General features: G+C 38.0%; 2 protein-coding genes across 8 annotated transcripts in view; both read left to right on the top strand.

The window, feature by feature from the left end:
• Nucleotides 1-17908, top strand: part of ankfn1b (ankyrin repeat and fibronectin type III domain containing 1b) — a 75551-nt gene extending 57643 nt beyond the window's left edge. For 6 of the 7 annotated variants that reach the window (XM_055181378.2, XM_055181380.2, XM_055181379.2 and 3 more), the window contains 11 exons: nucleotides 5504-5603; nucleotides 5694-5823; nucleotides 5978-6097; nucleotides 6197-6412; nucleotides 9450-9616; nucleotides 9692-9842; nucleotides 10589-10757; nucleotides 11284-11450; nucleotides 11802-12006; nucleotides 12087-12700; nucleotides 14601-16417. In XM_055181378.2, coding sequence (XP_055037353.2) covers nucleotides 5504-5603; nucleotides 5694-5823; nucleotides 5978-6097; nucleotides 6197-6412; nucleotides 9450-9616; nucleotides 9692-9842; nucleotides 10589-10757; nucleotides 11284-11450; nucleotides 11802-12006; nucleotides 12087-12700; nucleotides 14601-14930 — 2369 coding nt within the window. In that variant the 3' untranslated portion in view covers nucleotides 14931-16417. Of the gene's footprint in view, nucleotides 1-5503; nucleotides 5604-5693; nucleotides 5824-5977; nucleotides 6098-6196; nucleotides 6413-9449; nucleotides 9617-9691; nucleotides 9843-10588; nucleotides 10758-11283; nucleotides 11451-11801; nucleotides 12007-12086; nucleotides 12701-14600 lie in introns of all 7 variants that reach the window. The other variant, XM_055181376.2, reaches the window with a different exon arrangement.
• Nucleotides 1-21675, top strand: part of LOC129425815 (immunoglobulin kappa light chain-like) — a 688217-nt gene that overhangs the window by 375449 nt on the left and 291093 nt on the right. The window lies entirely within an intron of this gene.

Genomic DNA, 21675 nt, shown 5'->3' with positions numbered 1-21675 from the left:
TTCACCCTAGAAAATGTTTTTGGATCCATTATAAACAAAATTTACTGAAATAGTACTACCATTGTATTTTTCACATTTGTGACTTTGGACCACAAAACCAGTTGTGTCACATGGATATATTTGTAGAAAAAGCCAAAAATACTACTGAATGGGTCAAAGTTATATTTTTCTTGAAAGCCAAAAATCATTAGTATATTATGTAAAGATCCTGTTCAATGAAGAGGTTTTGCAAATATCCTATCGTAAATATCAAAATGTTATTTTTGTAAGTGGATGCAGTGAAATCGCGATCAAAATTGGCCAGAAACTCCTCTACAAACTTCATGTTGCTACCCATTCCTTTGGGATTTCCCATTCAAGTTTGTTTTTATGTAAAAGCTTACAAGTTTCCCATTCAGTCAACAACGTCATTACAGTGGTAAGCCTGTAGAGAAGGCTAAAACAAACCTTTTCATTAGTAATATGCATTGGTATGGACTTCATTGGACTTTGAACTTTAATTGGGATTTTCTCAATATTTTAATTTTTTTTGCACTGTCAAGTTCCAGATTTTTTAAATTGTTTTTTAAATTTCAACCAAATATGGTCCTAAGAAAAAAAATTAATATAATTTTTAATATATAATTTAAGAATAAATGGTCTTAAGAAAATGTTTGAGAACTTCCTATGAAACTTTCTTAACATTCTTAAGAAACCACTTTTATTTATCTTCAGAAGCTGCGCCAGCATTTTTCATGATTTTCTCAAAAGTTGAATGTCTTCCAGAAAACTTAAAATATATAAAGATACAATATATCAAATGAAAGAACAGACCCTATGCTTTCAAACAACACAAAAAAGTTTAATCCTACCTTCATTAATTCTCTTTTTGTCACCTGTCAAATATGGATAGGTTTCTTTAAAAACTTCTTCTTGTGAAGGACTTTTAATAGAGATCAGATGCAGAGTGATCCTCAAAACTTACACGGACATAAAGTTTTATAATTTGTGCAAGAGTGCCACCTGATGGATAATAGCGGTATTGTGGAAAGCCGTAAATACTCGTCATTGGCAGGGAAGCGTTTTCTTTTAATTCACAAGTTAACTCATCAATGGCGGGGAAAGAGTTAAGAAGATTTTTGTGAATCCAGCCCCGGTTTTTTGTAGTATTGTAGTGTTCTTGGAAGCACATTTAAACATTTTGACCCCCGCTTTTAAAACCCCATCTAAAGTTGAGTAATCTAATTTTAAGATTTTTGTGTCTTATAATAATAAAAGTACTTATAATAATAAAAATGACAAAAATATGTAATTTGTGATTATTGCTGTAAATAACATTAAAAACTAAGCCTTCAGTTTACAGTTAAACTTTTATTTAATTTTAAAGTTAATGATTTTATTGACACTACGCTTTATTATTATGCACAAAAATGCTTGAACTTGGCTTGCTAAAATGTCTATGTGTTCACTTTAGAAACACCTGATGATTCTTATATCATTCATTTCAGGAAACTTTTCAATCATAAGAAAGTGAAAACAGACCATAATATTAAATTGCATGAGTTATTCGGGTCAGTGCAGGGCAAGGCATAAATATTACGACTTTAGCCCAGTTCTTATTTCGGTGCAGATATTTTTGTGTCATCTCTAAAATTTCAGAAACAGCTTTTCTGTTTTGTTCAGACAAGATAACCACCCTATTTAAATACAGTTTAAAGCTTCAACTTGTCAAAACATTTTTTTGATTGCTGGTGTGTGATGAATTCAAAGTGTGAATATGACACGCAACTCCTGAAGCGCATATTCAGCGTGCAACCTGATACAATGATTTCAATGTTTCTCTGCTTTTTGAACATCATTTTTTAAAAACCTGTTTTACAAGACTTTTCAAAGAATTTTCCTTTAAATGTGTCATATATTACTGAAAACTGGAGTATCTCAGTTTTCACATGGTATGGGACACATAGACGGGCACATTATGCTTCAAATTGTGCTGCAGTGTTAAATGTAAGCTTGTTTGTAAATTGGAAATTGGCCTTACTCGGTCAGTATTAAATATATCAAGGTGATTTTTCACTTTGTAGAATAATATTATGTAAAAAACATAAATGACTAAAAATGACGTTAGTTGGGTTTTTCACCATAGACTCTGGCTTTTTTTAATCCAGTAGTTGGCAGGGCCTGCCGTTGACATCTTAGCATCGCGTCACCGTGCATCACTCACAGATAACTGAAGATGTGCTGGTTGCTGAATGGAGTCGTATTGAAAAGCATTCATGTAAACACCTTAATCAATACGATTGAGGACGATCGGATGCAAATTTGGATCGTTTTGAATGGGGTGGTGTACTCCGATCTGTGATCCGATCCGCATGTGCACATGCGCAGAACATTTGTGCTCAAGTTCACGTCTTAGATTAAACTCTTATATCACATGATTCTCATCACAGAAACACGCAATAGTTAGGCAGTGGCATCACGCATTATTAAGGTAAGGTTTTGGGTCATGCGATGTACATTCTGCTGCGTTTATATGTACTTTAAAAACATTAGGCTACTTAAAGCAATAAAATAGCGTTGTGACTTTTGAAACATGTGTTTTCATCACCTATATCTGAAAACTTCTTAAGAACAACTTTCTCTAACTCCGCTTTGACTTTAATCCAGAGATAACGCCTGAACTCGACGAGAGATGCTGTGCGCAGCGAGATGTTGCCAAGTCCTCTGCTTTTTTTCGAGTTTAGATTTGAGCTACTGTTTAAACAGTTTCCACCAGTTGTTTTTTTCTGCGGGTTAAAGATGATATTTCGTTCATTAGTTTTTGGTATTTGGGCTGTGAATAGTCATTGGGATGCTTTTAGGCTGGTTTTGAATGTCCATTTGGGATGGTTTTGATACGCGAGTCGGCAACACTGGCTGTGCGCCAGTATTAAAGGAATATTCCATTTTCCCAAAAGAAAAATCCACATAATCCACTCACCACCATGTCATCCAAAATGTTGATGTCTTTCTTTGTTCGGTCGAGAAGAGATTGTGTTTTTTGGGGAAAACGTTGCAGGATTTTTCTCATTTTAATGGACTTTAATGGACACCAACCAGGGGCGTCAGTTTGTGTTGAAAAGTGGTGGGGTCAAAAGATCAGATGAAAAAACATTACAGCAGGACGGAAAAAATATTGAATTACGGCGCATCAAAAATGGGCATAGTGTAGGCTGGTCAATAACACAAAAATACTCAGCAGAAAACCCTCAACAATGTCGACAGCACATGTAAAAGTCCCTACAACACCAGCTCAACCGAACAGTGTCAAAGCACCATACTGTAGAAAACAGCAGCACGTTAAGTCAATGATTACAATGAAATTCATTACATACATAAAAGAAAACACACTATAAGCACACAACGCAACATAAGTGACCCGGGACCACAAAACCAGTCGTTCACTGCAAAAAATGGTTTTCAAAAAAAATGTTCTTAGTGTTTTTGTCTTGTTTTCAGCAAAAACATCAAAAAATTCCCAAATTAAGTAGCTTTTTCTTGATGAGCAAAATGACCTAAGAAAATAGGTCTAGTTTTTAGACCAAAAATACCAAATGTAAGTGATCCTGTGCACAAAACAAGCAAAAAAATCCGCCAACGGGGTAAGCAAAAAATCTTGAAAATTTTTCTTAAACACTAAATTCAAGAAAAATTCAAGAAAAAATGGCTTACTCCATTGGCAGATCTTCTTGCTTGTTTTATGCACAAAATCACTTAAATTTTATAATTTTGGTCTAAAAACTCTAAAAAAGATTTTTGCTAATCAAGAAAAAGCATCTTAATTTAAGAATTTTTTGATATTTTTACCGACAAAACATTTTTTGTCTTGTTTTCAGTAGAAATATCTAAAAAATTCTTAAATTAAGATGTATTTTCTTGATGAACAAAATGACGTAAGACAATAAGTCTAGTTATTAAACAAAAACTAAACAATTTAAGTGAATTTATGCTTAAAACAAGCAAAAATACCTGCCAATGGGGTGAGAAAAATTTTCTTGAATTTTTCTTAAATTTAGTGTTTAAAAAAATGTCAAAATTTTTTTGCTTACCCCATTGGCAGATTTTTTTTGTGCTTGTTTTATGCACAAAATCACTTAGATTTGGTAAAAACTAGACTTATTTTCTTAGGTTGTTTTGCTCATCAAGAAAGAGCATCTTAATTTAAGAATTTTTTACATATTTTTACAAAATATTTTGACAAAAATACTAAGATTTTTTTTTCTTGAAAATCATTTTTTCCAGTGTAATTGTAACATGTATTGCTTGATTTTTCATAACATTCCAACCAAATGCTTTCAAAAAGTGGTGGGGACAAGTCCCCAGCGTCTCCAGTGTAAATGACACCTATGACACCAACACTTAACACTTAACTCAACACATGAAAGTTTTTTTCAAAGGACTATAAACAATCCCAAACGAGGCATAAGGGTCTTATCTAGCAAAACGATTGTCATTTTTGACAAGAAAAATAAAAAATATGCTCTTTTAAAGCACAACTTTTCGTCTAGGTCCAGTCCAGCGCGACCTAACGTAAATGTGTAGTGACGTAGGGATGGTCACGTGTTACATATATAAAACGCACATTTGCGGACCATTGTAAACAATAAACTGACACAAAGACATTAATTTGTATCAGTTGACATACAACAACGTAGGAACGGTCCTCTTTCAACACACTTGTAAACACTGGGGCGGAGTTTCGCGTTCGTCCTCTGTGACCTCTTGACGTCATGACGTATTGCGTGGGGTCACGCTGGCTCATCACGACCGGATCTAGACGAGAAGTTGTGCTTCAAAAGTGCATGTGCTATTTTTCTTGTCAAAAATGACAATCGTTCCGCCAGACAAGACCCCCACGCCTCGCCTGGGATCGTTCACAGTCCCCCGAAACTCAGCCGAAAAAAACTGTTAAGTGTTAAGTATTAAATGTTGAGCTCTATTAAAGTCCATTAAAATGAGAAAAATCCTGCAATGTTTTCCTCAAAAAACATAATTTCTTCTCGACTAAACATAGAAAGACATCAACATTTTGGATGACATGGTGGTGAGTAAATTATCTGGATTTTTCTTTTAAGAAAATGGACGATTCCTTTAAATTCGATCGGATTGACAAAATTTTGTGTATGTAAACATAGCCAATGAATTGCAGTTTAGTTCACTTTCATGTTGGCTTCAGAATAGAGATCAAAAGGTTGCCCATTGGTTTTCACAGACGGTGCTTAAAATGTTTCAATATCAATGTTTTTCTTGTGACTATGTTCCTCAAGTCCAATTTAAGTCCAGTCTGAAGCTTTTTTGCACAGTTGTTATGCTATAAATCCCTAAAAAAGAAAAACCATGAGCTGATGTTTGTCATTTTTCAGCTGTACATCTCACTACAGGAGCCTGTGAATGTTTTCATGTTTGTTGTGTCCCCCAGAGCAATGTAACTCTCTCTCTCTCTCTTTCCATTCCTCTCTTTTTCTCTGCACATATGTGTGTTTAGAGCAGAGCAAAGCCGCGTCAAACATCAGGAAACATTCAGTGTCTAAAAGCCTGAGGCATCTTTTCCAGCCCACCAGCAAATTTGTCAAAAATCTGAAAAGGTACAAGAAAAACAGCTCCTGAAATGGCTGTTTCAATATTTAACGCTCTTAAAATCATGTTGCATTATCCATGACGGCCTTTTTCCTCAGGGGTTTGTATCTGGCCTGCATTTTCTACAAAGATGAAAATGTTTTGGTAACACCAGAGGATCAGTTGCCTGTGGTGGAGGTAGACGATTCCTACAGCTGCCATGTGCAGGACTTCCTCTGGTTCACAAAGGTAACCAAGTGCCCTCTCGGATTATCTTTTGGTTTTATTTATTTATAGTAACTCCTTTGCTTTCAGACGTCTTTCTTTAGAACCAGTTCATTGAAGCAAAGCATTAATTTTGCTTTTGATGCAATGAAAATAAAGGTTTCACTTGCATGTACAGGTGTCTCACCTGTGGGAGGATCTCACGTGGATGCAGCAGTGCATCAGTCCTGCACACGCATCCAGTTCATGCACGCTTCAGACTCGACTCAAAATGATTCAGGCCGCTGCTCAGCTACAGGTGATGAAATTGATCGAACTTATATGAAATAGTATTCATTTACAGAAGAGTAACTGCATTTACAACAACACTATCCTGACAAAAGTGTTTGTTGTGCAGGCGCTCCTCGGGACGGTGGATCTGGGTCAGGTGTACTTTGAGCCAATCAAAGACAAACACGGTAACGCTGTCCTGGTGCTGATGAGAGACGTAGGAGCGAGCGTACCGCCTGAAGGTGTGCGATGGATTGCCGTCAGTAAATTTCAGCTGCAGCGCCGATCTTCCTCTTCTTCAGACGAGCCCACGGCTCTGGAGACGCTACTGACCACACTGCATGTGAGTAAATGAGCTTAACCTTGCTTTATGTCACAAGACTCATAGCTTCAGGCAACTCAAACCGTGTCCATCCGGTCTCGCTCAGAGTTGAGGTCAGGGGGTCCGTTTTGGCAGCCAGTCAACCTCAAATGCTGTTGGTTCTTGTTTGACGCATCGATGATGCACCGTTTTCACTTTTTAAAAGTATGTGTGTGGAGTGAATTGTGGGTGTATGACAGTAGCATTGTTCACATGATGATTTAGTCTGAATGAGTGTAAACACATCATCCACCTCTGACTCTGTGTTTGAACATCGCTGGCCCCAGCGTGAAGATGATGTTTTGTCTGAGCTACTCACATTTTCCCTGTGGTAAAGCAGCGTGTGTGTGGTAAAGCTGTGTGTGTGTGTGTGTGTGTGTGTGTGTGTGTGTGTGTTTGTGTGTGTGTGTGGTAAAGTGGTTCCACAGCTCAACAACCACATGGCTCCAGCGTCAATCTTGCAGTCAAATAGTTTAGAAATGATAAACGTGGGTCAATTTCAGGCTGTTACAGGACGGATCTTAATATTTCTGAGTGTGTGTCTGTGTATGATTGTGTAAGTCCGTTTCATTTTTTCCCAAATTCCGTTTCATTTATTGTCAAATTTCGTGTTTTCTGCTTTTAATTTTCTGGATTCTGCTTTTACCGGTTAAATAAAATTTCAGTAATCAAAAAGCAGAAAACATTAAAGAGTGACGAGTGTTGTGCGCACATAAGGGGACGCAGGGGGAAAGTATACAGAAAGCACTTTGATGAAAGCACTGATGTGGCAACACTTGTCATTGTTTTCAATGCATGAAACGCACATACCTTTCTTTATGTCCAACATTACACAAAAGGAAAGTGTTTCTGCGCATTTCTTTCATTTTATTTGCAGATTAATGAAACCATATGAAAAAACGAGCATTTGAAAATGAGTTATAATGAATCCAGAGTCGGCAAATCTGTGACATTCGGCGTTGTACAGTAAATTTCATTTTTATGCTTCAGGGTTCCCACGGGTCCTTGAAATCCTTGAAAGTTTGTTAATCTGGGGGGAAAATTCAAGGCCCTGGGAAGTTTTTGAAAATATACATACATAGATACAGGTCATTGAAAGTGCTTGAATCTATTTTATGCAAGAAAAAAATCCATATTATTCCCCGTTTAGTGTCTGATAATATCATACAAATTCTAGACTTTTTAAGCACACGTGCTAAACTGTTCGCTTTAAATGCTTATATCTTCTGTATGCGAATGTTGATTCATACCAAAATGCTTTTTTGCATAGTTGTGTTTTACACATGAAAACGTCTTTGTTACGTATGTAACTGTTGTTCCCTGAGAAGGGAACGAGACGCTGCGTCTCTCTTGTCATACTTCCTGCGTCCCTGTAACGCCGTCTTTGGCAATATTTCAGATAGTTATATACTTCCTGGCTCTCGCGTCACCCTGTCTTAGTAGTTAAGCCTCACCATTGGTTGAATTTGATATACACATTCAGACACACTTACCCCTGGAGGCATCCCCAAAGTGTCACCGCAGTGACGCAGCGCGAGTTCCCTCAAAAGGAAACTGTAACAATGTATCTTAAAAGGTAACATGATGTAACCTTGCTCTCACTTGAAATGTGTCCACCATTTAGTCCTTGAATTTGAGGGTATTGGACCTGAAAGTCCTTGAAAGGTCCTTGAATTTGAAGTTAACTAAGATGTGGGAACCCTGATGCTTGGATTCTGTGATTCCGTCTAGGTTTTCAGCATCGCAGAAATCATAGGGCTTTATGTTAGTGTGTTTGTATGATTATTTTACATTGCTCATCTAAAGGTCTTTTTGTAATTGCGTTTAATGTCATAGATGATCAGATTCTTAGTATTGTGAAATTCAATATAAATGCATGTATTGTAATGTAATACTTCACACATAATATATTGTTTTACACATTACGCTAATACAGTTTTGGTGAGCTGTAAGATGTAATAAGTTGACTTAAAATTATTGGTAAAGTATGGTATCTAATTTGTAGAGTAAACTTGAAAAATAGTAAAACAAGAATTACAAAAATCTTTTTAAGCAAGTCGCATTCCTGCGCCACTTAATTTGCAACACCTTGATTCAAGTTACACTGAAATTGAAATTAAAAACTTTTTTACAATTAAATATTTTTACAAATGTATGAAATTATGTGCTCTGCTCATAATCTTTAATCAAAAACGTTAATTTCCTTCGCTTCTTGAAATGATCTCTTTTTACTTCTGGTTTTACTCGAATATACTTCAGGACAGGGAAAATAAGACAATCACTACTTCTGTTTCATTGTGACTTTAACTCTTTCCCCGCCAGTGTTTTTAAAAAACGTCGGCAGTTAGTGTCAGCATTTTTTATGATTTTTCCCAAAAGTTTAATGCCTTCCAGAAAATGTTCTTCTTAAAATATATAAACATACAATATATCAAATGAAAGAACAGACCCTCTGCTTTAAAAAAAATCATCCTTCTTCATTTGTTCTTTTTATCACCTCTCAAATATCGTAGGTTTCTTCAAAAATACAAAATTTTGAGCAAAAATCTGAGATAATTGGATTTTTGTAAAGTATTTTGTTCGAGATCAGATTCAGGACGATGATCAGATTTTACTGTTTTTTTACTGTTACGGATTGCGGTAAAAACTCGTCATTGGAAGGGAACCATTTTCTCTTAATAGATAAGATAACACGTCAATGGCGGGGGACGAGTTAAGCAATACTTAGATACTGAGCATGTGTAAAGCCCCTTTCCATGAGGATGTCATTCTTTAACGGTTGACGATTGGCTATTTGCACTGGAAGGCAGGACTAGAGCGGCCATTCATATTAACACCAGTGACACATCTTGTTAATATTAAATATGTTTTTACCTGTCATGAGAAGAATAAAGTAAAAATAACAAAAAATATAAGCGACTTACTGTATAATATTAATAAGTATAAGTATATTGTTTTATTTTGTTTATTTTGGTAAATTGTACATGTTTGTGAAGAGCACTGTCTGTATGTCGTGCAGGAGAAACTCTCATATCACAGACGTAGTAGGAAGTGTCTGAGGCCGGGTTTGTATCTGGGTTACCTGAAGCTCTACACCTCAGTGGATCAGATCAGAGTGCTCGTGTCACACAAACACCCCAACGTTCTGTGTCACGTCAAAATACGAGACAACGGTCACGTCTCCAGGTATGATGTCGTCAGTGTATGTGTTGTGCGGGTGCGTACACGTGTTGCGTAATTGTGATCATGCGTGTTTTATAGGGAGGAGTGGGAGTGGCTTCAGTCGTTGAGTTCTCTGGAGGGCAGCGCGCAGATGTGTGACGACCCGCAAAGCGCTCCACATCGCCTCCTGATGGAGCTCAGAACGGCTGCAAAAGATTTGCTCAGCTCTATCAACATCCCTAACACTCAGGTCGGTTTAGCCGCATACATACTGAGGTTTACTGAAGTTATGCATTACCTAATAGTATAACACAGTAAATGGATCTCCGTTACTCTAGAATCTACACTGCAAAAAAATGACTTTGTTACCTAGTATTTCTTTTCTAGTTTTAAGTACAAAAATATGTCTAGTTTTTAGACATTTTTTTCGTCAACACCTATTTCAAGAAAAAAATCGTACCCCATTGAAAAAATAGTATTGCTTATTTTAAGTACAAATTCACTTAAATTTGATATTTTTTGTCTAAAAACTAGCCTTGTCTTCTTTGGTTTTTTTGCTCATCAAGAAAATGCATCTTAATTTAAGAATTTTAGATATTTGTACTAAAGCAATACTAATGCTACGTTCACACCAAATGCATAGCATCGCGTTGCCTGCTCTAGATTACTCGCGGGATTTAACTTTGTGTCATGCAAATTTTTCGCTCAAATATTTTCAACTTGCGCGAAACGCGCTTTTGAGCGAATAGCATGTGTTTTCGCCGCAAACGCGCCACCCATATAGCATCATTCGCATCGCCCCATGCGAGGAAGCGTCTGATCGCATCTTTGCATTTAGTTTGTATGTAATCTACTCGCGCAAATTGTTGAATTCGCGTTTGGTGTGTATTCCCCATAAGAAAGAAAGTAATTTTTTGCAGTATACTCTGAAATATGAATGTAAAAATTATTATTGTACATTATTATTATTATTAATTTTCTTTCTACTTATATTAGGCACAAGATTTCCGAGTGCATGTGAAGGAGGTGGTTGAGTTGGGGGAGGGCGTGTCCTTCCTGTTGCTCCTCCCCCCATGCGAGGAGGTGTGCTCACCTCCTGGACAAAACCATCTAAGCTCGCTGCGGTCTGGGTTTTTTACTCTACCTCTGCAGATCTTTGAGTTAGGTGAGAGGACACAGATACATACATAAAGTTACACGCATAGCTGTAAATCAATATTGTGTTAGCAGTGTAAAGGTCATGGTTTCGATTTCAGTAAAACATATTAAATGTATAGCTTTGAATAAAAGCATCTGTCAAATGCATAAATGCAAATGTATGTACACCAGGGGTCTCCAACCTTTTTATGAGCATGGGCTTTATCCAAGCAAAGGATAAAACAATCTGGAGGGCTACTTTTTTGATATAGTCTTCTCAAAACTTTTATTGTTTTACTTGATATGTTTTATCATTGTTTAAAATGTTAACATACATGAAAGAAGCCAAGCTAATATAAAAAATATGTAATAAGTAAATATTAAAATTGAGGCTATTAATAAAATGTGCTTTGGCGGGCAACTTACAGAGTCTGTGCGGGCAACCTGATGCCCGCGGGCACCATGTTGGAGACCACTGATATACACCATAAAAGAACGAAAGACCCATGCACTTACATCTATCTTCATGTCTGTATCTTGCATCCTCCCTTCAGTTCATTTTGAAGCATACTGCCCTAGTTTTATCGCTCTGTATTGTCGTGTCTCGGCTTTGTTGGGTCTGGAGTCCCTGATGTCCCAGCAGTCTTTGCGCGAGGCGTTCTCAGAGTCCGAGCTTCTTGCTGCTAAGCAGAAACATCAGCAGGTCGAAGAGTATTTGCAGGTATTTCTGACCTCTCTGCAATTCAATACTGGCAGCTAGTTCGGTTTTCATCGCTTTAACTGATGACAGTAAAATGGCAATAAAAAACGGAACAAACTGTACAACTGCTAGAATTTACTGTATCATCTTTTATGGATGTTGGAAAGTTGAGAGCAAAGCTGCATAACAGCCGATGTGATCATATTTACAGGTCAACACTGAGTTAACGTCTCAAATATTTGGATTTGAACTTTAGCCTGAACCTCTTAACATACAAACTTAAAAAAAATAAAAGTGACTTTAATTGAATATCAATAATGTAATGTTGCCATGTACCACATACAAATGTGCACGTGTGTTTTGTCATTTCAGCACATGGATGACTTGTGGCGTGATGCCCGCTGGATGGCGGTCCTACAGTCTGCACGATATAAGCATCAGAACTCGGGTGCGAGTCTCGGCTGGATTATAGACTTCTCCAAAGAGCCTATTCCAGAGAAATCACCTTCCACCTCCTCCCAGGCTGGATATCTGCCATCACCTGCTCCTTCACCAGAGACCAGCCGCAAACACAACGGTAAGACCGTTCATTCTCTTCTCATCTACCTCTTCATCTGGCCTAAATGACGATAGCATGTTTTTTTTTGTATTTGCAAGATTCTCACGGTCTGTCTGATGAGGACACGTCAGAGGTTTTCTTCGCTGCTGAGAGCGAGTTTAACTCCGGCGTTCCCCAAAGTACCAGAGAACTGGATTTGCTTCCTTCTTCCCCATCCAGCTTCCGCTCTTCGCCATCCACGCACCCTTCCTCCTCCTCATCACCACGATCCTCTTTGAGCCAGCCGGACGTTTTGCGCATCGGAGGAGGAAGCGTACCTGGAGTTAGCAAACGGGAACATCCGGCGACGAACTCTTATGACAGCGACTTTATTCTTCCCAGCCGTCAGATCGAGCTGCTCAGGGTCACCGAGAAAAGAACCGCGCTCTGCGTCCGCACCAGCAGCTTAGAATATCCTCCTCCCGTCTCCTCGCCAAACACGTCCCCCAGCTTCACTTCACACAAAAACTGGACGCGTCCCTCATCCTTTGATCTCTGCTTGTCTGCTCACGAGCCTCGTCCCGCACCCGTGCGCACCCTATCGGAGGACAGCGGAGTCCAGAGACTCTCTTCTCACTCGGCCGGGTCTGGGTCTCCTCTCAGACTTTGCCACACCACTCTGAGAGTTTATCCACAATATCGCACCGGCTTACCCAAAGACACCAGTGTGAAAGTAAGTGTGTGCTAAAATACACATCATACTAAATGAAGGGTGGGCAACTTAAGGTTTAAAGAATTGTCTCTTTCAAGGAAATTTAAAGAGGTCACGCCTTACCGTGGGTTCACACCAGCCGCGTTTGAGGTGTCAAATTCGTGTCTTCAAGTATTCGAGTTTGGCGCTTGAACATTTTGAGTTTTCTTGTTTCATTCGTGCGTGAAAGCCTCGCGTTAAATTCTAATTATCAAGACATTCACGCGGAGATTCGAGTCATGGGAGGGACTCCGCTCGCTTCCTGTAATCACGTCACTACTAGAGCAAGCTTGCGGCACGTTTTTCCGCCAAAGTTCAAAATTTTCATCTTGCGCGTTTCCCGCGGCAACGCTCCATTCGCGCAAACTAGACGCGTGAATAAGGCGGAACTGCGTGTACTGCGCCGCACTAAACGCCTCATTCGCGCCGCGAGACCTCCAGGCGCATGTCAACACGTTTTTACATTGACTTAACATTGAAATCACTCGCGCTTGATGCCTCTACCGCCTCTAAGTTGTCCAAATGAAGTCCTTAGCAACACATTTTACTAATGATAAAGTTCTGATATATTTACGGTAGTAAACCTACAAAATATCTTCATGGATACTGTAACAACATGATCTTTACTTAATATCCTAATGATTTTTGGCATAAACGAAAAATCAATAATTTTGACCCATACAATGTATTGTTGGCTATTGCTACAAATGTACACATACTACTTTAAGGGGACATATCATGAAAATCAGACTTTTTCCAGGTTTAAGTGCTATAATTGGGTCCCCAGTGCCTCTATCAACCTGGAAAATGTGAAAAAAATCAACCCAGTAACTTTTAGTAGTTTTTGTAGTTTTTGTAAACCATTCTCTGCAAGCTTGTGAAAAAATAGGTATTTCAGATTTCGCCTGTTTTGTGACAGGTAACGAGTCTTATTACAATAATACCGCCCCTTAATCTGCGCTATCCAACTATGGCACTGCCATTTAGTGCAGAGAGAAAAAATAATAATTGAAAGCACTATTGAGTTTCAATTTCAACAAACCCCCATTATGGTGATCAGTGTTTGCATTTCATCAGCTCATTTGCATTTTTAAGGACACACCCAAAACAGCACATTTACAAAGTGGCCATTTTAACATGCAATTATTTAACATAAATTATTTGTGGGGTAAATTATTTTTGAGCTTAAACTTCACATATGTACTCTGGGGACACCAACGACTTATTTTACATCTAACTCATTCTCCACCATCCTTTTTTTGAAAAGTTGCCTGGCAGCATTTTTCACAAGTTTCAGAAAATGCCTCCCAGGAAATGCCACACCAGACGCGGTAGAGGCGGCAAGCGGATGGCGCATTCTGCGTGAATTGAGCGTTGCCGCGGGAAACACGCGAGTTGAAAAATCGAAACTTCAGCGGATTTCTGCGCCACGTTAACAAATCAGGACCTTGCTGTAGTAGTAACAGGATTACAGGAAGGAGAAGCCCCTCCCATGACGCAAATTTCCGAATGTCGTGAATGACTAGAATTTCACGCGCGGTTTCATGCACGAATGAAGCGAGTAAACTCAAATGTTTAAGCGTCCAACTACGCGCGAATAGCACGTTTTTCCCGCTACTACAGCTTTTGTGAATGCGCCATTAAAAAATCTCATAATATGACCCCTTTAATACCAAACACGACAGCTCAAATTATAAATCATTATTTAAGCCGTCTTACTGTTGTGAATCAGGGTACAGTAAGGAGAAAGTTTTGTATTTGTTTATTGTGACAAGAGTCACAGTTTCTATAATGTTGACGAAAATATTAATAAAGAATGAGCGTTTTCAAACTTTGTCCCGTACTATATGTGTTAACATTTTTTTTTTATCTGTTTATGCAGTTGCGTGTGACTACAGAGACCTCTGCGAAAGAGATGGTTCGGTTAGTGGTCCAGGAGATCAACACCGTCTGCCGTCACCTGCAGAAAGCCGCCCATCAGTGCACCGAACCGTGCAGTTATCCGGCCTGCGTGTCCGAGGTTTGTGTCTACGGACTGGAACAGCTGGAACACTTCGGTCTGGTTCTGCTGGTGGATGGGAGGGAAAAATGGCTTCAGGATGACTTCTGTCCGCTCTCGCTTCAGAACCCGTGGACGCGCGGGAAACTCTGCGTGCGTTTTAAAGAGTACTCGCCGCTCGCGCTGCAATTCAGCAGAGCTACACCTGTCTGAAGCACAAACAAAACAACACTGGATTGTGCACCGACTACTGACGTTTTGCAGTTTTCCACATCGTTTCGAATCACATCTTAAAAGATCTGTGATTGGTTTACTGGAACAGACGCACGATTTGAATCTTTCAACTGCACTGGATGTTAATGTGCATCTTATATCTTCAGCTGCTATGACAGTGGCTTGTGCTCACTTTGGAGTGGTAATTGAACACTAATAAGTATTAAAGGTCAAGATGCGATCAAAATGACAATGTTTACTTGCTTAATGCACGATCTGTGCATGAAGAGCTTTTCGGCTGACATCACCAAGCTGTCTGGTCAGCCCCTTCACCATCCCGTCAGTTCTCCATGGATACGATTTTACTGGTTGAACTGGGAGAAATACGTCACATTGTGGAAGTAATAAGGTGACGCTGTTTCATGTTGACATGATCAGCGTAATGACATCTCTGTCTTTCTTTTATAAACACTTCACTGTTCATTTATTGTACCGGCGGGTGTACATTCAGCAGTGTCTGAAGCTCTTCCATTAGTATTCAAATGTGAAATGTTTACAGACTGATCGTGGTGGTTCGATATCACCAAACGTCTTCATTTGTTTATATTCTTCACCCTCAGGATGTTGTTGCTATTATCATACGGTCACGTCCTGAGAGAGATGCCGACTCTGACCAAACTGAAATGAGACAGATCATACCCGACTCTCAATATACAACTTGGCATACTTGTGTGCCACAACCAAATTCACTGGATCTGAGAAATGCACTTAATAAAAGATACAAGAAAACAGAAGCTATATCCAAATGCGATGTGTTATGAACGATAAAGCTTATGCAAGATGATCTGCTGGATTGGACCGCTGTTGCATAGCCTCACAGACAATTTCTTCCTGTTTCTTTGTGTTTGTTTGGGTAGCGAGGTGAGAAGTGGTCGTTTCATCTGGTTACCCTGCGGTGGATTTATTATCGATATCGTGTTGACTGTCTGTATTTGATGCACACTGGTGTAAAGTTTTCTCGGTGCAATAATATTTTACACTGTAGCTCGGAAGCGGATCTCTCTTCCAAATACACTCGGACAAACGTCACTCTCATTCATGGAAATGTAACAATACACACTGAAAAACTGATACACAAGCAGTGTGTCTAAATGTTGTGTACTTTCACAAGTGTGTGTGTGTGTGTGTGTGTGCATGGTTGTAGCATGAGGTCAGTCTTATGGCTGTCCATTTGATGAAAGCATAGTTTTGAGCAGCTGAGTGTGTGCGTGTGTGTAGTTGTTTACTATGTGTATCATCATGATTTACAGCTTCAGTAGATTCTGATTCAGATTCTTTTCTCTGCAGTTTAATGCGTCTGATCGTTCCAGAAATGTTTTCTTGGTGCGAGACGAGCAAATGCTGGAATTGATCACAAAATTGCAGGTATTCAACAGCATCAGCAATATTAAACCACCCTCCAGTTTAGCTATATAAAACAGTATTAGATTATTTCCCAAACTGAGAGATTATACAGACAATTCACTTTCAGAAACTGAATGTATATATGTATATACAGCTGCAGAATAAATTAAGAGACCTCTCCAGTTTTGTTTTTAATCATCATTTCTACATGTATTGTGCGCTTTTTAGTCCAGTGTCTGTCGAATTTCAAAGCAAACCTCACGAGTGACTGTAAAGTCACCCAACAGCAATTTAAAAGACACAATTATTAGAGTTATTCCATGAAATATGTGACCAAAACCAGTTATAAGGGTCAAATTTTCTATGACAAAAATGTCTGGCCACACTTATATGTGATCCTGGACCACAAAACCATAAGGGTCATTTTTTTATTGAGATCTATGAAATTGAACTGAATAAATAAGCTTTCCATTGATGTAGGGTTTTTATGATAGGACAATATTTGGCCGAGATAAAACATTTTGAAAATCTGGAATTTGGGGGTGCAAAAAATCTAAATTTAAAGTTGTCCAAATTAAGTGCTTAGCAAACAATATTACTAATGATAAATACATTTTTGGTTACACTTTATTTTGATGGTCCACTTTAGACATTCTACTAACTAATAACTTTGCAACTACATGTCAACTAACTTTCAATAATTTGCAACTATACGTCAACTAACTGTCATTAGAGTATTAGTAGACTGTAAGGGTTTGGGTTAGGGAAGAGGTTTGGTTAGTGGAATAAGTTGACATGCACCTGCAAAGATACTTATAGACAGTTGAATGTCCGTTCAGATATCATCGCAATAAAGTGTTAGTAGATATTAAGCGGGCAGTTTACTAATTCTCTAAAGATTTTTAGTTGATAAGTAGTTGCAAAGTTACTTGTAGTTAGTGAAATGTCTAAAGTGGACTATCGAAAGAAAGTGTTATCACATTTTTTACATATTTAGGGTAGTGCATTTACAAAATGTCTTCATGGGATATGATCTTTAATTATTATCCTAATGATTTTTAGCATAAAAATTAATAATTTTGACCCATACAATGTATTGTTTGCTATTGCTACAAATATACTCATGCTACTTATGACTGGTTTTGTGGTCCAGGGTCACATTTTCATTTTTAAACTGTTCCTAAAATACATTGTGTTGTTTAAAAATAGTCTTTGCAGTATTTAAGATCTGAAAGCATTGTAACTTTTTTGTTTAGTTTTTTTCAAATAAATGCAAGTAAAAATTGTATTTTTATTAGGAATTTGGCAGAAATGGTATCGGTTGTTGATAGAGTAAAACAAAAATTATTTAACTTAAACACCTATAAATAGTAAATTTAGAAAAACTGAAAATAATCTTGAAGTGGTCTCTTAATTTTATCCGCGGCTCTGTATAGATCGCAGCTGAATCTACAATCTGTTTACTGCAAGTTTCAAGAAAATGATTTTTTAGCAAGATGTCACCGCTTTACCAGAGATGCATTTCTATGAATGAAATAAAAAATAAGACCAACATTTTTTTAAATACAAACTGATTAAGTGCAGTTTTCTATCACAAAAATGTCTGGCCACACTTACATGTGGACCAAAAAACCAGTCATATATAAGGGTATTTTTATACTTAATCTGAAAGCTGAATAGAAAAGCTTTCCATTGATGTATGGTTTGTTAGGATAGGATAAATTGATCGATATACAACTATTTGAATATTTGGAATTTGATTGTGCAAAAAATCTAAATATTGAGAAAATCGCTTCTAAAGTTGTCCAAGTCAACTGCATTAACTCATAAAAATAAAGTTTTTATATATTTATGGTAGTGAATTTAAAATAGATCTTTATGGAACATGATTTAGTATCCTAAAGATTTTTGGCCTGAAAGAAAAACAATAATTTTGACCTACAAATATACCTGTGTGACATATATGGTCACATATATGAATGTCTTTCCATTATAATAAAATATTGTAATAGCTAAATGATGCCAGAGCATCTGCCAGTATTGACTTAAACTATTTTATGAACCATCCTTTGATTATTTTTCAGTAGTTGTATAAAGTCAGTTTCCCGTCAGGTTCTTACAGGTGCAGGTACAGTTCAGCCCAATAACTATAAAAACATCTATTAACATTTGACAAACACAACAAGTGTTGTAATACTTTGTTTTTTATGTTGAACACTACAGTATACCTAAAGTAAGTTTTATCATTATTTCAAAAGTAACAAAGCCATGTTTTGTGATATGTTTTGCTTGAGAAGTGTGCTCGTACTGTCTTTTTAAATAAATGCCACTTGTTTTTGTTATCTGTAGCATTAACATTTATGTCTCCAAACACATTTTGGGTATACGGGTCTTTTTTAGGAAATCAAAGCCAGCTCCCTGTTTCACTGTATCAACATTTGAAACATTTTCACTTTTACTAAACCGCTGTGGGAAACACTCGACAAACACTCACAAAACATTCTCGCACAAACAAACACAGACAACACAACCAGGCAGACCACACACACACTGGTATACAAGCTTTCCCTTAGACACACACACTCATATACACACATTAAAGTGCATTGAAGCATGTGGAGGACCACACACACACACACACACACACACACACACGAACACACTGCACCTTTAAGACTAACGCTGTGACGGTTATCGACAGTAACCTTAGAATTGTAGCAGGATTCTCACACCTCCTAATTATACCGTGTAGACTCCGGGAAGACCTGCGCTAAATTTAGCCTGCTGCAGATCCGTGAATACTGTTAGCAAAACATTCCCAAAAGACTCTGAATGGATCTGATTCACACAGCGAGCCAATTCACATGCATCTCTCTGTAGCTCTCTCTCCAAAGTCAGCTGCCTAGTGAGCAGCATTTTTAGGCGTGCTAGACGATCACCTGAGATGAAAAGCTACGTTTTGGATCATGTCTATAGGAAAGCGTTGCATGTTTTGTTTGTGGAGAAGGCAATCCCAGAATGCATTGCATAGAGAACAGTGGAAAAAATCCATCTATAAAAAACAAATATCAAAATTGCCAAATTTTTAAATAAATTAGTGCAATATAAATCTCTATTCAACCTAATATTTGCACGTGCTATGTTTTTTATGTTTAATATCTTAATATGCATATGAGCCAAATTTTTTAAATCCTTACCAAACCCCATCCCTGCGTAGTGTAAAGTTTTAAGTTTAACGTTTAGTTTAGTTTAGTTTAGTTCCTCTTTTATGCAGCATCTTGAACTAAACTTCTTTGAAAAATGCTTTATAAATAAATAAAATAAATGTATGCATAAGATATGCAATAACATTGAGAAACTAGATTTTGAAACAGCATCTGCTCTTGGTTATGAAGTTTTTTAAATATTTTATATATAATGTTTAAGAACATACAGTGCATGTGGGTCAAGGTAAATTGAATAAACCCAGAGACCATGGCAAAGTTCATCCTCTATCTTTAAACCGCATCTTCATAGCAGCCTGTTTTTCCCATCACGTTAAATATCACAGCTCCCTTCGGGTCTCTCGTTACAGTTATGAATGATAACGGACGTATTTCTGCATCCGATGTGCTGTAAGATTATAGGAACACACTGTCCTCTCTGTGCATTTATAGTAGCTGTATGTATGAAATGATGTGCGTATGAATGGCCGGGTTGCGGTTCACCTGTTATATGCATGTTGTGGCACTTTCGTACGGTTTTGTGTATGTGTACTGAAACAGACCCCCCCCTCCTCCAGGACCCCCGGGGGCTGTAACCCTTTAAAGCACCTATAAAACATTTGGCAGGACTGTTTGAAGTTTTTATGAAGCGCTGCAGCATTGTTCCCCAGAGAGACGGCGCACTCCACTGGCGCCTTACTGCCCTCGTACACTGCCAGAGAGAGAGAAAGAGAGAGAGGGAGGGAGGGGGGGCGGCCCGCACACGTGTGTGTATGAGAGAGAGAGAGAGAGAAAGTTGGATCTGTGTGTGCACATATTTTTGCTTGTTCTTATTCTCTGTGTGTGTGTCATAGAAAGTGTGTGTGTTTTTGTAGCCATAATTTCAACACAACTTCTGCGTAAAGTCGGTGACATTATTTGGCAATGTTCACACAATGGTGTCTAATTTGGATTTTTGGTTTTCATATAGGATATTTTCACATGTGCTGGCGGTATTACACAACCAGACTAACCAGACACACTGACAATATACAAACAATATGTGGACTAAAGTAATTTAAAAAGTCAACTATCATATTATCATATTATATTGGCACTGAACTAATGTGTGTCTGGTTACACTGTGAGATATTTGTCACCGGATTAACATGCATTTAACTGCATCACATGCAATGATGTCACTGTGATGTCAGCCATGTTTACCTGTGTCATGTGACTTCAGAACTAACCTGTAATGCTCTTACAGTACAGGTGATGTCAATGTGTTTTTGGTCCAGCAGGTGAAACTTACAGGGTCCTTGAAGTGTTTGAAAATATACATACATAGATACAGGTCATTGAAAGTGCTTGAATCTATTTTATGCAAGATGTTTTCTGAAAAAAAATGCATATAATTCCCCGTGCAGTGTAGGATAATATCATAAAATTCTAGGCTTTTTAATGCTAAACTGTTTGCTTTAAATTCTTATATCTTCTGTATGTGAATGTTGATTCATACCAAAATGCTTTTTTGCATAGTTGTGTTTGACACATGAAAATGTCTCAGGTTACGTATGTAACTGTTGTTCCCTGAGAAGGGAACGAGACGCTGCGTCTCCCTTGCCATACTTCCTGCATCCCTGTAATGCCAATATTTCAGATAGCGATATACTTCCTGGCTCCCGCGTCACCCTGTTTTTGTTGTTAAGCCTCACTATTGGTTGAATTTGATATACACATTCAGACGCACTTACCCCTGGAGGCGTCCCCAAAGTGTCACTGCAGTGACGCAGCGCGAGTTCCCTCGAAAGGGAACTGTAACAATGTATCTTAAAAGGCTTGCTCTCACTTGAAATGTGTCCCCACATTTAGTCTTTGAATTTAAGGCTATTGGACCTGGAAAGTCCTTGAATTTGAAGTTAACTAAGGTGTGGGAACACTGAACTTATAAGTCGAATCACTTGGAAAATAACAGCACGCTTTACTCAACGGCATGATTTGATCAATACTGTAAAGTCTGATTCCTCCTCTGCTGTTTCTTTATCATAAACATGATATCCATCTGTGAGAAATCACAACCATATTGCAGTAACAGTCAATGTTTCAGTTTGGCTCTTATGGCTGCTGTTTCTATCCCCATAATCAATAAGTGTTTGTAT

The sequence above is a fragment of the Misgurnus anguillicaudatus genome, chromosome 25 (genome assembly GCF_027580225.2).
Source record: "Misgurnus anguillicaudatus chromosome 25, ASM2758022v2, whole genome shotgun sequence".
In the NCBI taxonomy this organism is placed as follows: Eukaryota; Metazoa; Chordata; class Actinopteri; order Cypriniformes; family Cobitidae; genus Misgurnus; species Misgurnus anguillicaudatus.
The sequence above is the reverse complement of the archived record's forward strand: the minus strand, read 5'-3'. Positions and strand labels throughout refer to the sequence as shown.